The 14,215-nt window shown below is 44.3% G+C and overlaps 1 protein-coding gene across 1 annotated transcript in view; it reads right to left on the reverse strand.

Moving 5' to 3' along the window:
• Positions 1-14,215, reverse strand: part of lrp6 (low density lipoprotein receptor-related protein 6) — a 57,864-nt gene that overhangs the window by 9,455 nt on the left and 34,194 nt on the right. Inside the window, exons 3-7 of the mRNA XM_061959701.1 lie at positions 9,824-10,021; positions 9,551-9,747; positions 9,335-9,466; positions 6,646-7,042; positions 6,398-6,569 (exon numbers count right to left, since the gene is read on the reverse strand). Coding sequence (XP_061815685.1) covers positions 6,398-6,569; positions 6,646-7,042; positions 9,335-9,466; positions 9,551-9,747; positions 9,824-10,021 — 1,096 coding nt within the window. The remainder of the gene's footprint in view (positions 1-6,397; positions 6,570-6,645; positions 7,043-9,334; positions 9,467-9,550; positions 9,748-9,823; positions 10,022-14,215) is intronic.

A 14,215-nucleotide genomic window follows, 5' to 3' on the forward strand; every position in this document is an offset into this window, starting at 1 on the left:
ACACAGAAACCTAGGCCTTGATAAGTCAATTAACGGACGATAAATGAAAATCAAGCCGGTAATTTCCAGCGTTGATAAATCGGCATGTGCATGCTTCAAGAGCATTCATGCTTTTAGCCGCTTTCTAGAGATGCGCGGCTTGCGGACACAACCGCGGAGTCCGCGGATTATCCGCGGGTCGGGCGGTTGAAATTAAAAAAAATTAGATTTTATCCGCGGGTCGGGTGGTTGAAATAAAAAAAAATTAGATTTTAAATAGATTCAGGCGGGTGGCAGTTAAACCAATTCGGAAATATATACCGTATACATAGTTAAATGTTGTTACCCACATACGAAAAACGAGCAGGCACCTGCAGCATATGCCACAACAGAAGAAAAAAAAAAGTGATGGACACTTTTACGGAGCGGAGAAGGGACGCCTCGCCGGGGTCCGGGACCGAGGCCCCTTCCCCCGAGAGGGCCCCACCGGGAGCCGTAGCTGAGGTGATCCGCGAGAAGGGCCCGACGCACGTCCAGGGTCACCACCACGCCCACCGCACCGACACCCCGTCTCGTCCGCCTTCGCCGCGGCCGGCGTCACGCGCAGCAGGTAAGCAGCTTACCTGCCCGCCACCCCCGTGGCCGGGGGCTCGTAACAGGGGTCACTCCGCGCGCTCCGCGCGCGCAGCTTACCTGCCCGCCACCCCCGTTGCCGGGGGCGCGTAACAGGGGTCACTCCGCGCGCAGTGCGCTCACGAAAGGGGTGGGGCTCACCCTGGTGAGCCGAGTGGGCCACTTTTGGTAAGCAGAACTGGCGCTGCGGGATGAACCGAACGCCGGGTTAAGGCGCCCGATGCCGACGCTCATCAGACCCCAGAAAAGGTGTTGGTTGATATAGACAGCAGGACGGTGGCCATGGAAGTCGGAACCCGCTAAGGAGTGTGTAACAACCCACCTGCCGAATCAACTAGCCCTGAAAATGGATGGCGCTGGAGCGTCGGGCCCATACCCGGCCGTCGCTGGCAGCGAGAGCCGCGAGGGCTAGGCCGCGACGAGTAGGATGGCCGCCGCGGTGCGCGCTGAAGCCTCGGGCGCGAGCCCGGGTGGAGCCGCCGCGGGTGCGAGGGACATCGCACCTCCACGCGCTTGGAGGTGCGCTCAGCGCAGCTCCCAGATGATTGCGCACTGGTGTGCGTCTGGGCCGTGACAGCGTGGCACGCATTGTCTCTGCTGCATTGGATCAGTCTCCTTTCTTTAACAGGCAAAAGCTTTATAACCTCACTAATGCCTTGCATCGTCTATATTAGATATATAACATGGGCGGGTGCGGGCGATTGCGGTCTTGATTAAATGTTAGTTCGGGTGGATGCGGATGGTTGACGACTTTTGTGATGCGGTTGCGGATTAAATAATTGCCTATCCGCGCATCTCTACCGCTTTCAGCAGCTAAGCGCAATTGTGCCATAGCTGAATAAAAAGAAAGTGGTGAATTATCTCGTTCCCATTAGGTGTCTTCGACTCTTTGTGTGGCGAGGCGGGGCCGCTGGCCCGCTAGCATCACACAGTGCAACTAGTTAGCATTAAGCAGCTAACATGGACAAAACGATCACAAAACCAAATGCCACCGCACCAGTGTGGGAATATTTCAGTTTAAACCTTTGGATTCCTCACTCGGAATCTGCCACACTTAAGTTTGCATATGACTTGTTAATATATCTGCTTATAATGTAGTTTATATTGGTACTTTGCAATTTTTATTAAAAACCGATTCAAACTTCATTGTTAGTTAAGTAATGTACAACTCTACCTCTGCCGACATGTGTAATATTGACGTGCAACTTTGTCAATACTTTATTTAGCAATTTTATTTATTGTTTTGGTTGCATATACTTGAGCCCACTGCACTTAAATAATTAACTCTCAAGTCTGTTACAAAATACAAATGTACCGGTACTTTTATTTTTCTCTTTATCATAAACAGGTTTTTAGTGCCAACTGTTTAAACTTGAAATGTAATAGTCTCTTGTTCACAAGTGAAATTACAAGGTACTTGTACTGCAACATTCCATTACTGCAAATGGCATTATGTATAATAATCGTAACAGTAAATATGTAAGGTAATTTTCTCTGACTGTTATGTAATTAGAGCAGTCAGACGGGATGTACCGTACAGTAATTTTTTTTGTGAAGGCCTTAAGTGTGCTCTTGGTTTTTCTGGGTAACATGAGGACAGTGCTGCGTGTGGGGAGATGAAGATGTAAACAAAAGTATGCCCGAGTTACGGCTGCCGTACCTTTCTTAATAGTGACCTTGAACCAAATCTTACAACACTCCCGGGCTATGTTCACACTGCAGGGTCGGATGTCTAATTCAAATCTTTTTGTCAAAATCCGATCTTTTTAGTGGCCGTTCACACAAAAAAATGCGATTTCTATTGTGAATGCAATCTGACCCTCTTGCGGACTGATGTCATGACGGCGCACACACTGCAATGTTTAAAGAAGTAAAAACGGCTTCAGCCCTGGTCGGCATTTGTGGCAATTTCAAGGATTTTGTGCAATCAAAGTCAACATTTTCTGCTCTATTGTCAACTATTTATTTTGTAACTGTCTATTTTGGTGAATAATTATGACGTCTATCGCTAATTGATGACGTTGTGGTCGGATGAATGCGACCTGAGCGCGGGAGCGTTCACATTGAGGACACATCGCATTTATATCCGATTTATTTCCACATACTAAAGGGGCTCGGGTCAGATATGAAAAATTCAGAATTGCACTGTTCTTCACATTGACATGAAAAAAATCAGATACAGGTCGCGTTTGGACAGAAAAATCGGAATTGACCTGCAAAGTGAACAAGGCCTCAGTTACAAATATAACCAATAAAAATAACTATTTCAGTTAGGACTGTAACAATTAATCAATTACAAAAAAGCTTAGAGCTATATTATGTTATACTGTACACAAATATAAATACAAATATAATCACAACTTTTTTTGCTGATATTTTTAATGAATTGAACTCAAAGATCTAAAACTTTTACTAAAGACACAAAAGACGTATTCCTCTCAAATATTGTTCACAAATCTGTGTTAGTAAGCAGTTCTTCTTTGCCAAGATAATCCATTCCACCTCACAGGTGTGGCATATCAACAAGCTGATTAAACAGCGTGATTATTGCACAGGTGTGACTTAGGGTGCTCACAATAAAAGGCCAATCTGAAATGTGCAGTTTTGCTTTATTGGGGATCTGGTGGGGTCAGAGAAGTATCTGGTGTGACCACCATTTACCTAACGCAGTGCAACACATCTCCTTCGCATCGAGTTGATCAGGTTGTTGATTGTATCCTGTGGAATGTTGGTCCACTCTTCTTCAATAGCTGTGCCAAGTTTCTGGGTATTGGCAGGAACTTGAACATGGTGTCGAATACGCCGATCCACAGCATACCAAAAATGCTCAATGGGTGACATGTCCGGTGAGTATGCTGGCCATGCAAGAATTGGAATGTTTTCAGCTTCCAGGAATTGTGTACAGATCCTTGCAACATTGGGCCGTGCATTGTCATGCTGCAACATGAGGTGACGGTCTCGGGTGAATGGCACAACAATGGACCTCAGGATGTCGTCATGGTATCTCTGTCCATTCAAAATGCAATCAATAAAATGCACTTGCGTTCGTTGTCCTTAACATACGCCTGCCCATACCATAATCCCACCCCCACCATTGGTCACTATATCCACAACGTTGACATCAACAAACCGCTCTGAACAGTGAAAACCGGGATTCATCCGTGAAGGGAACACCTCTCCGACGTGCCAGACACTATCGAATGTGAGTATTTACCCACTCAAGTGGGTTACGACGACAAACTGCAGTCAGGTCGAGACCCCGATGAGGACGACAAGCATGCAGATGAGCTTCCCTGAGATGGTTTCTCACAGTCTGTGCAGAAATTATTTGGTTATGCAAACCAATTGTTGTAGCAGCTGTCAAGGTGGCTGGTCTCAGACGATCACGGAGGTGCATCTGCTGAATGTGGAGGTCCTGGGCTGGTGTGGTTACATGTGGTCTGCGGTTGTGAGGCCAGTTCAATGTACTGCTAAATTCTCTGAAATGCCTTTGGAGACAGCTTATGGTAGAGAAATGAACATTCAATTCAGGGGCAAACAGCTCTGTTGGACATTCCTGCAGTCAGCATGCCGACTGCACGCTCCCTCAAAACTTGCGACATCTGTGGCATTGTGCTTTGTGATAAAACTACACATTTTCAGAGTGGCCTTTTACCTGTGCAACTATCATGCTGTTTAATCAGCATCTTGATATGCCACACCTGTGAGGTGGGATGGATTATCTTGGCAAAGAAGAAGTGCTCACTAACACAGCTTTCGACAGATTTGTGAACAATATTTGAGAGGAATAGGTCTTTTGTGTAAATAGTAAAAGTTTTAGATATTTGAGTTCAACTCATGAAAAATGGGAGCAAAAACTAAAGTGTTGCGTTTATATTTTTGTTCAGTGTACTTCGATTAATCGTTTAATGAGTAACTAAAACAAATTAAAAAAACACATAAAAATAAGCGGACATTGTTTCCGCACACTCACTGCAATAAAGAGGACCAGGGAGTGGTGCTGTGAGGGTGCCGTGATTTGTGTGGTGGCAAACAGCAGAAGTTTTCTTTATTTTTTATTATTCATCCACACATGTTAATTTCAATGTTGATGACGCTTTTGTTAGGAAAAAAGAAGGAAGGTTATGGCAAGCAGAAAAATCATTTACTCGATTAATCAAACAAACTAATTGATAGATTACTCGATTACTATGGTAAATGGTATGTATTTATATAGCACTCTACTCCACCTGCATGATACCCAAAGTGCTTTACATTGTACGTCACATTCACCCATTCACACACTGATGGCGGAAGCTGCCATGCAAGGCGCTAACCACAACCTATCAGGAGTAAGGTGGGTGAAGTGTCTTGCCCAAGGACACAACGGTCGTGACTAAGATGGCGGAAGCTGGATGCGAACCAGGAACCACAATTTGCTGATACAGCTGCTCTACCATCTGAGCCTCACCGCCAAATATTAAAATGATCTGTAGCTGCAGCCCGAGTTTCAGTCCATGTTTACATTGCATGATCAAAACGTAGCGTGGTCGCCTTTGAGCACGTGAACGAACCACCGAGCAAGTGGGGATGTAAACCCTTGTCAACAAAATTTGCGATGGCCTCTGTTACTGAATCTTCATTGCCTGCTGAAAAATAGAGTGGTCATGCTAGAAAGCCCCTTAGTTTCTTGTGTTTTGCCCTGGATGGCTTGTTGTTGGAAGCTAGCATTAGCATCGTGTGATACTGCTGCTCCACTCACAAAACTAGTAGGTGGCAGGGTGGGTCTAATCCAGGGGTCGGGAACCTTTTTGGCTGAGAGAGCCATGAAAGCCAAATATTTTAAAAAGTATTTCCATGAGAGCCATATAATATTTTTTAACACTGAATACAACTAGATGCATGCATTTTTAAGTAAGACCAACATTTTTAGAGTATAATAAGTCTCTTATTCTTTTTAATAACATTGTTATTCTGAAGCTAACCAATAATAAATAAAATACTTCTTACCATTAATGCGACTTCTTGAACAGGTGCGGTAGAAAACGGATGGATGGATTAAAATGCATGAGAATGTTTTATATTTTGAACGTTATTTTTAACACTGTGATTACCAGCTGAATTATTAATTACTTATCGTGTTAAGCAATGTCAGCTAAGATTTATCTGAGAGCCAGATGCAGTCATCAAAAGAGCCACATCTGGCTCTAGAGCCATAGGTTCCCTACCCCTGGTCTAATCGATATCATGTAAGGTGAGTCCATAATGCAAAATTTAAAATATATCGATCTATAACCAATAACATCCTTTTTTTTTTAACTTAGCCCTACTCGGCACTTTGACACGCCATGTTTGCTGACATCACTGCATGTAGGAGTCGGTCCACTATGTGTTGACGCACACGTCCACAGGAGAGACAAGCTTCACACAAGTAGTGTACATATGTGGTCAGTATAAATATAAAATCCCGTTTCCATCGCCAGCTAAAAGTTCTTCTCTGGATTGGGAATGTTTCACCACAGTGTGGCGTACTTTCAGATTCTGCTTCTATTCTAAACACAGCCGACCGCAGCTGGCGTGCGGGCCCCAATCGGAACCAGATGTGCTCGAGCTGAGGGAGGGAGGTCTGAGCAACACCAGAGGCGGGGAGGGGGTGAGGCGGGGTCACCGCACAAGAGAGAAAGTAACGAGCGTAAGGAGGGAGCACGCAACAGTCTCACTCGCCTACACACACACAAACTAAAATAATGTTTAAAGTTGCAAAACGCTCCATCAATATATTCATTCAGATAGAAGAACCACCCACCTCAATCATGTCAGTCTTGGCGTCCCCCCAGTAGATCTTGCGTTCTTCATAGTCGAGCGCGAGGCCGTTGGGCCAACCCAGAGAGGTATTGACCATCACCACTCGCTCCATCCCGTCCAGGTCGGCACGCTCAATCTTTGGGACTTCGCCCCAGTCAGTCCAGTACATGTACCTGACACCCAAACGAGGAAAAGATGAGGTCTTCATGTGCAAAAACGAAAAACAAGGAATTAAAATTTTGCACTCACCCAGCCACCGGGTCCAGGACGATGGCTCTGGGCTCGTCCAAGTCTTCGGAGATCAGGATCTTTCGCATTGTCCCGTTTAGCCTGGTCACCTCGATCCGGTCGGTGCCGGTATCGGTCCAGTATAGATTCCGGGCGATCCAGTCAACCGCAATGCCGTCTGGGTGGTTGACCTGCGACGTGACTACAAATTGGGCGTCGCTGCCGTCAGGTAAGGAGCGGCGGATGGCCTTGACGTCGTCATCTGTCCAGTAGATGTATCCCTCAACGGGGTCGTAGTCGATGGCGATGGCGTGACGGATGTCATCCACCTGCAGGATGATGTCGGTGAAGTCGGGCGTATCCAGAGAAATGCGGCGCAGGTCCGTTCGTCGAGCCAAGAGCAACATTCGAGTGGCACCTGCACACGAAGGCACAGCTTGTAAGACGTCTACGCATAGACAAGGTCGACGCAGGGCATCGTAGTTCCTGTGATGCTCGAAACATTTGAAATCCAAAAATTACACACACACACAATGATGACGGCAAGTTGCATGATGTAGTGTGTGTAATTGTGTGTGTGTGTGTGTGTGTGTGTGTGTGTGTGTGTGTGTGTGTGTGTGTGTGCAGCACAAAGAAAACAAAGTCACAAAGCTGTGAGAGGCCCACGTCAACAATGGCGCCGCCACGTTTCAGCACACACTCATTTAAGGAGCTCAAATAGTTCAGCTCCACCAGTGAAAGGCAGCATTGTCTGCGGCAGGAGCACGTGACCCCACCTTCAACAAAAGCCCCCCTTCCTGCGGGCCAGGGCACTGAAGCAAAAAATGTAAATAAAAGGAGATGGGAGCGTCCAAGCTGCCATTCACCCAAACAACCGCCCAGTGGTGGGGGGAGGGGTCATTTTGCTGAGGATGATGATGCTTCCTCCTTTTGGGAAAGCAGAAAATAGTCTGCAAATGTTTTTGTCTTCTGTGACGTACTTTAAGAAAAATGTGAACCAAACTTTCTGAAGTCCACAACATTTCTTCCCCTTGTACTTTTTAGCAAACGACACAAGAAATGTAAAAGTCATCAGTGCTCATCACATTCGCACTTCAACCTCCCTTAAGGAGATTCAGAGTCCCAAGACCACACTTGGATGCTCTCAACACGGACAAATGTATTGAATTTTGGCTCATTGCTACCATGCTAAGTCTGCAACATTTGGCTAGTGTGAGCCCACTGATCTGTGCACAGGCACGGCACGCTTCCCCTCCTCTGGCACGATTGGAAGAGCTACTGTATGCCCCGGCAACATTCCATGCACACGTGCAATGCAGCAGCGTCAAAGAACGACGGATGCTTGCAGGTTAATAATGATAGCACAATTCATAACAGAAATGAAATACTTCATCTTTAGAAATTAAAACACAGACATAAAAAATCCACAGGTTAAACCCACAGCACACCGTCTCAGCCACGACTACATTGCCAGTCATTTAATTTGTGTGGTAGCTCTTCCCGCAAATACTTATTGACAGTGGCAAACTTGTACAAAATAAAAAGGCAGACATACTCTTGATAACACTGGAAATAATACATAAAGTCAAACAAATTGCAGTCCAACATCAGAATGGAAGTGCTGGGACAAGTCAATGTATGAATGAGTAACTGCGTTTACGCAGGCCAACAGGGGCCAGAAAAGGAAGGGAGATCTGATGGTACGAATCAAGGGTACACAGTAAATAGACAAGATATGAGAAATTATGACATACAATAAGTCTAATAACATTTATTATTCTAATCAGTGGCCCAGTGGTTAGAGTGTCCGCCCTGAGATCGGTAGGTTGTGGGTTCAAACCCCGGCCGAGTCATACCAAAGACTATAAAAATTGGACCCATTACCTCCCTGCTTGGCACTCAGCATCAAGGGTTGGAATTTGGGGTTAAATCACCAAAAATGATTCCCGGGTGCGGCACCGCTGCTGCCCACTGCTCCCCTCACCTCCCAGGGGGTGAACAAGGGGATGGGTCAAATGCAAAGGACAAATTTCACCACACCTAGTGTGTGTGTGACAATCATTGGTACTTTAACTTTAACTTAACTTCATTTAAAAATAGCTCCAATAAAAGTAAACGCTCCAATGACGTGAGATTACCTGTACTATGCTGTTAGTGGGTTAGTCTGATGCAAATCTAGCATTACTTTTCTCTAGCCTGTACTGTTGTAAACTTCCACTGAATTCATTTTAAACAAATATGGCGTCGATCGTGTGGGATTGTTTCAGAGGAAGGCATTTCGAGTGCAAAAGTGTTCTGCAAACATTCCGCAAAGAAGGAAAATAAAAACATTGTGCTTCAACACATCAAACCTCATCAGCCACCTGAAACACCAACATCACTCAGACTGTTTTGAGAGCCTACTAAGACGCCTGCACTGCTAAAGAAGTTGCCCCTATGCCAGCCACAAAACAAGGTGTGCACAAAGTTCAATCTAAATTGTAAAATAATACAAATAAATAAGTTATCAGTTATCTGTATTGGCCTAAACATCTTGAAAAAAATTATTGTGCATTCGTAAAGAAAATCAAGCCAGTCCAGTTGCTCTGATTTAATTTCTGCAATTAAAAAAATATTTCAAAATAAAAAAAATTCTCTGATTAACTCGCTAGATAATAATAACAACAGCAATAATAATAAGTCTTTTAGCGTGGGACAATAGTCCACTCACCGTCTCGGCAGGTCTTGGAGTCCTGGAGCAGCTGGACCCCGGTGGGACAGGCACACTGGTAAAAGGGCTTGTCAGGTGACAGCAGGCAGAGGTGAGAGCATCCACCGTTGTTCAACGAGCACGGCGTGCTGGCTGCGTGTCACGGGAGATTAATAAAATAGTTACACAACTTTACCACTGCGGCGAGGACATATCTGCGACCACAAGCAAACTTACACTGGACTTGTCTCTTGGAACTGAAGACGTGGATGTCCATGGGCGAGAAGATGTCCGAGTGGACAACGCGCTGTACGCCGCCATTGTCTTTCATGCAGGAGTGGATGGAGTGTGTGTTCCAGTCGGTCCAAAACAGCGTGTCCTCATACAGGGTGAGGGCAAAGGGATGAGGCAGCTCTCCTTTCACCACCACCGCTCTGAAACAACATGAAATGTGCATCAGCGTGCGCATTCACACACGCACATGCAAGCACGCACGGTGCTGCCCCTTACCTGTTAGTGCCGTCCAGGTCACAGCGGTGGATAAAGTTGTGCTTGGCGTCTGCCCAGTACAGTTTTTGCTGGTTGTAGTCCAGCGTCAGCCCGTTGGGCCAGTAGATGTCTCTATCAATGATTATGGAGCGATTGGTTCCGTCCATCCCGGCTCGCTCGATTTTTGGAACCTCCCCCCAGTCAGTCCAGTACATGAATCTGTGTGGAGACAAAAAACAGGAAGTGATGAAGAGGTTGTTGTACTTGGGTGGCCATCAACAAGACTAAAAAAACATGCCCGTTGACAGACAACCACAAAGACAGAATGTGACACATAGTCGCCTACGGCGCTGGTCGATGCAGGTCGCAGGTGTATTAGAGAGCATCCAGTGACCCACATAGGCGTTGTGGTTTCCTGTGAAACTTCCGTAAAACACTACATTTCCCACAATCCTTGCGTGTTGGTAACATTTGTGTCTGTCATGGCGTACTCCAAAGCTTTACAAAGCAGTGAAATAAAGAGGCATGAAAAATGTATACGACCATTAAATGTTACAAGAGATGAGGAAGGCGAGTATTCTGCAAAAGTAGTACTCGCCACCGGCTGCTCCGAGCAAAATGTTGGAGCCAATCATCAACATTTGGCCTGTTTACACTGAACACCAAATCTAATTTTTTTTGCCCTCTAGTGACACAGATCTGATTTATTGCCAGTTTAAAAGTTTCAAAGTGCTTCAAATCTGATCTTTTGGTATCAGATTCACGCCACATCAGGAGGTTTATTTTTTATTGAATGGATCCCCATTAGCTGACGCCAAGGCGACCGCTAGTCTTCCTGGGGTCCATATAGGAGCATACAAAATAAAAATACAAAGAATACATACATTACCAAACATTATACAAAAGAAAAGTACAACATAAGATAAAAAAGCTAGTTAAACTCAGTATTACAAATTCATGTCAAGTGGGCAGCTGCAATAGGTGTATCTTCAAAGCTGTCTTGAATGACAATTTACCTTATGAGAGATTAATGTGGGATGGCAACCGATTCCAGAATAATATACATCTATACATGACTGTATGTTTGAGGAGATTGGTCCTGGGAGCAGGAAGTGCCAAAGAGCCATTGCTGGCATTCCTAGTGTCATGAATATGTGTGTTAGTTCATTTTAAAAACTGTTGTAATCTGGTGATTGATCTAACATGATAGTTTTGAAGAACATAAGGAGACTACAATTAATCTTTTGTTCAACAGATAACCAGGACAGGCATGAATGCATATATGAAATATTAGTGCACAAAGAACATTTAAGCACCAGTTCAAGCTGTTCTGAACAAGTTGCAGTTTGTTCAGGTCAGACTTAGTCGTAGCGGACCATATTATAGGACAGTAATGAAGATGACAGAAAAGGAGGTAGTCCTGAATCCAATTGGAATTTGATCTTTTCAAATGTGACTGCAGTCGCAATCTGACCTGAATGCGATTTTTTCGTCAGCTTTGGGCGAGCTAAGTCAGTCGTGTGCGCTGGAGAGACGCAGTTGCCTGCGGAAATGGATGTTTCATAACAACAACCGGTTTCGGTTCCTTATTTAGACGACCACATTTTCGGTGCATCACTTGTCAATCTTGCGCAAATAATAGGCTATATGTAATATATGAAAATGTATTTTGATTCTGAAGAAATAGTGATTGTTGAAAGACCGGAATTGACGCTATTGCGCATTAGCTTACATGTGAGTTGAAAAGTAAAGCTCCTGTAGATCCATGCTGATGTCTGTGTCTCCTCTGCATAACAACCATAAAAAGATTGCAACCTCCCAGATATATTACACTAAATACATTCATTCATACATTATATTACTTTCATTTACTTTTACGTAAAAAACAATTTTTATTTATTTTTTATTTTTTTAAAGGTGTTGTAGTAGTGAATTCCTCCCGGTCAACTTACCGTATTTTCCGCACTATAAGGCGCACCGGATTATAGGGCGCACCTTCAATGAATGACATATTTTAAAACTTTGTTCATATAGAAGGCACACCGCATTATAAGGCGCACCACATTATAAGGCGCATAGAATAGACGCTACAGTAGAGGCTGGGGTTACTTTATGCATCCATTAGATGGAGCTGCACTAAAGGGAATGTCAACAAAACAGTCAGATAGGTCAGTCAAACTTTATTATTAGATTACAAACCAGCGTTCTGACAACTCTGTTCACTCCCAAAATGAATAAACAGCGGTTTTATTATTTTCCCCGAGGTAAAGTCAGTGACGTGGTGTTTTGTTTATCTTTTAACAACAGCAAGGTATAACATGTAGTGCAACATTTATATCACATAGTGGAGGGGAACTTTTCCCTGATTCAATAAACACGTAGAAAACAGTGATACTGTTAGGGTAAATCAAACGTTAGTGCAATCACAATATAGTAACACTCGAAATAGTGCAGAGCAATAACAATATATCAATAACTCAACGTTGCTCAAACGTTAATGTCACACAACACAACACACAAAATAAACATGTAAAGCTCACTTTATGAAGTTATTCCTCATCCACGAAACCCTCGAATTCTTCTTCTTCAGTGTCCGAATTAAACAGTTGGGCAATTACGGCATCCAACATGCGCGGCTTCGTCTCGTCGAAGTCGTCATTAATCGAGTCAGTGTCGCTGCTGTTGTCTAGCAGTTCAGTGACAATGTTAAATTCTCTCGCTGCTGCTCTATTCCTGTGTTCTACTGCGTGACTGATCGTCTTAAGTTTAAACTCTGCGTCGTAAGCGTGTCTCTTAATAGGAGCCATTTTGGGGTCTTTACATAAACAAACAAATGGAAATGAAACGGCACGCCTCGCGCAGTCAAATATCCCAGCATGCACCGCGCGCTTCTTCTTCTTCTACGGGGGAAAATGAAGTCGGCGGTTGCTTACCGTAGTTGCGATTGATTGATTGATTGAAACTTTTACCTGTTGGAGGCTCAATATTGGTCCATATATAAGGCGCAACGGATTATAGGGCTCACTGTCAGCTTTTGAAAAAATTGGAGGTTTTTAGGTGCGCCTTACAGTGTGGAAAATACGGTACTTTGTTATCACTTTATCAAGGTGCGCATGCAAGTGACGTCGAGGGCACATTGGGGACTGTCTGATAAAAGTCACATTTTACTTGCAGTGTATACAGTGAGCTGGAAAAAAAATCTGATCTTAAAAAATTCAGATTTGGGCCACTTTGCCATGCTTTGTAAATGCAGTCAAAGTCTCAGAAGTGAGGAGTGGAAAACATTTCATTTATTCTTTGACCTGATTTTGATCTTTTAATACGTTTTGGTGGATCGGTGTCACATAAAATACGGACCAATATGAAAAACATAGCAAAACATAGCCAATGCTAACAAGAGCGAGACGTTTGTTCCAAGAAAAGAGTTGTCAGTGCTTTATAATTGCGGCAACAGGCGTGAAACAAATGACTGCACGGTGCAAAGTTTCTTTAAAAAAGAGCAGCACAACAAACTAGGGTTGTACGGTGTACAACCCTTTAGTAAAGTACCGCGATACTAATGACTCATTTTCGGTACTATGCCGCCTCTGAAAAGTACCGGTCCCCCATTCCCACGCTCCCTCGTCGTCGTCCACGTCGTGTCATTGCTGGTTTACGAGCAGAGGATCATGTTTGGTAGCGCACAACCACAGAGTACTTACAAACAGACAGTGTGTAAACAGAAAAGGGAGAACGGACGCATTTTGGCTTAAAAACTAACGATAAAGGTGAAGTTATGGAAGAGGTGCTCTAAGACATGGCGAGCTAGCTAGCTAGCGGCTAAAGTCCAGCCCCAGTCGGCAGTGTTTTAGCTACTTCTAAATCACTAATCCTTGCCTCCACGGCGACAAATAAAGTACGTTTCTGACAAGTATCATCTCTGCAGGACGAGGAATAGCTAAACATGCTTCATTACACACCGTAGCTCACCGGCGTCAAAATGTAAACAAACACAATTGGTGGATCTACACCTGAAATCCACTGTAATGATACCAAGTACAGAAACGATACCACTAGGGATGATGTTCGTTAAATTATCGAGTTCGAGCCCATTATCAAATCCTCTTATCGAACCGATTCCTTATCGAATCTCTTATCGAATCCAGATAGGTTGTTGTGTGTGCACTGAGTTCCAAAAGCCGTAGATGTTGTATGACTGGGCTGGCACGCTGTTTATATGGAGGAAAAGCGGACGTGACTGAGGACAGCATGCGGCCGTTATAAGGTGAAGGTTTCAGGTGAGCATTAAGTGCTGCTATGTGCGTTGTAAATAAAAAAAAAATAAAAAAAATTGTCGACAAACACATCACCAACATGGACGCTCACTTTCGACATCCCGGTGAAGCACACTGGAGAAGAAGGGGACCAGCACGG

The sequence above is a fragment of the Nerophis lumbriciformis genome, linkage group LG05, assembly GCF_033978685.3.
Source record: "Nerophis lumbriciformis linkage group LG05, RoL_Nlum_v2.1, whole genome shotgun sequence".
Lineage (NCBI taxonomy): Eukaryota > Metazoa > Chordata > Actinopteri > Syngnathiformes > Syngnathidae > Nerophis > Nerophis lumbriciformis.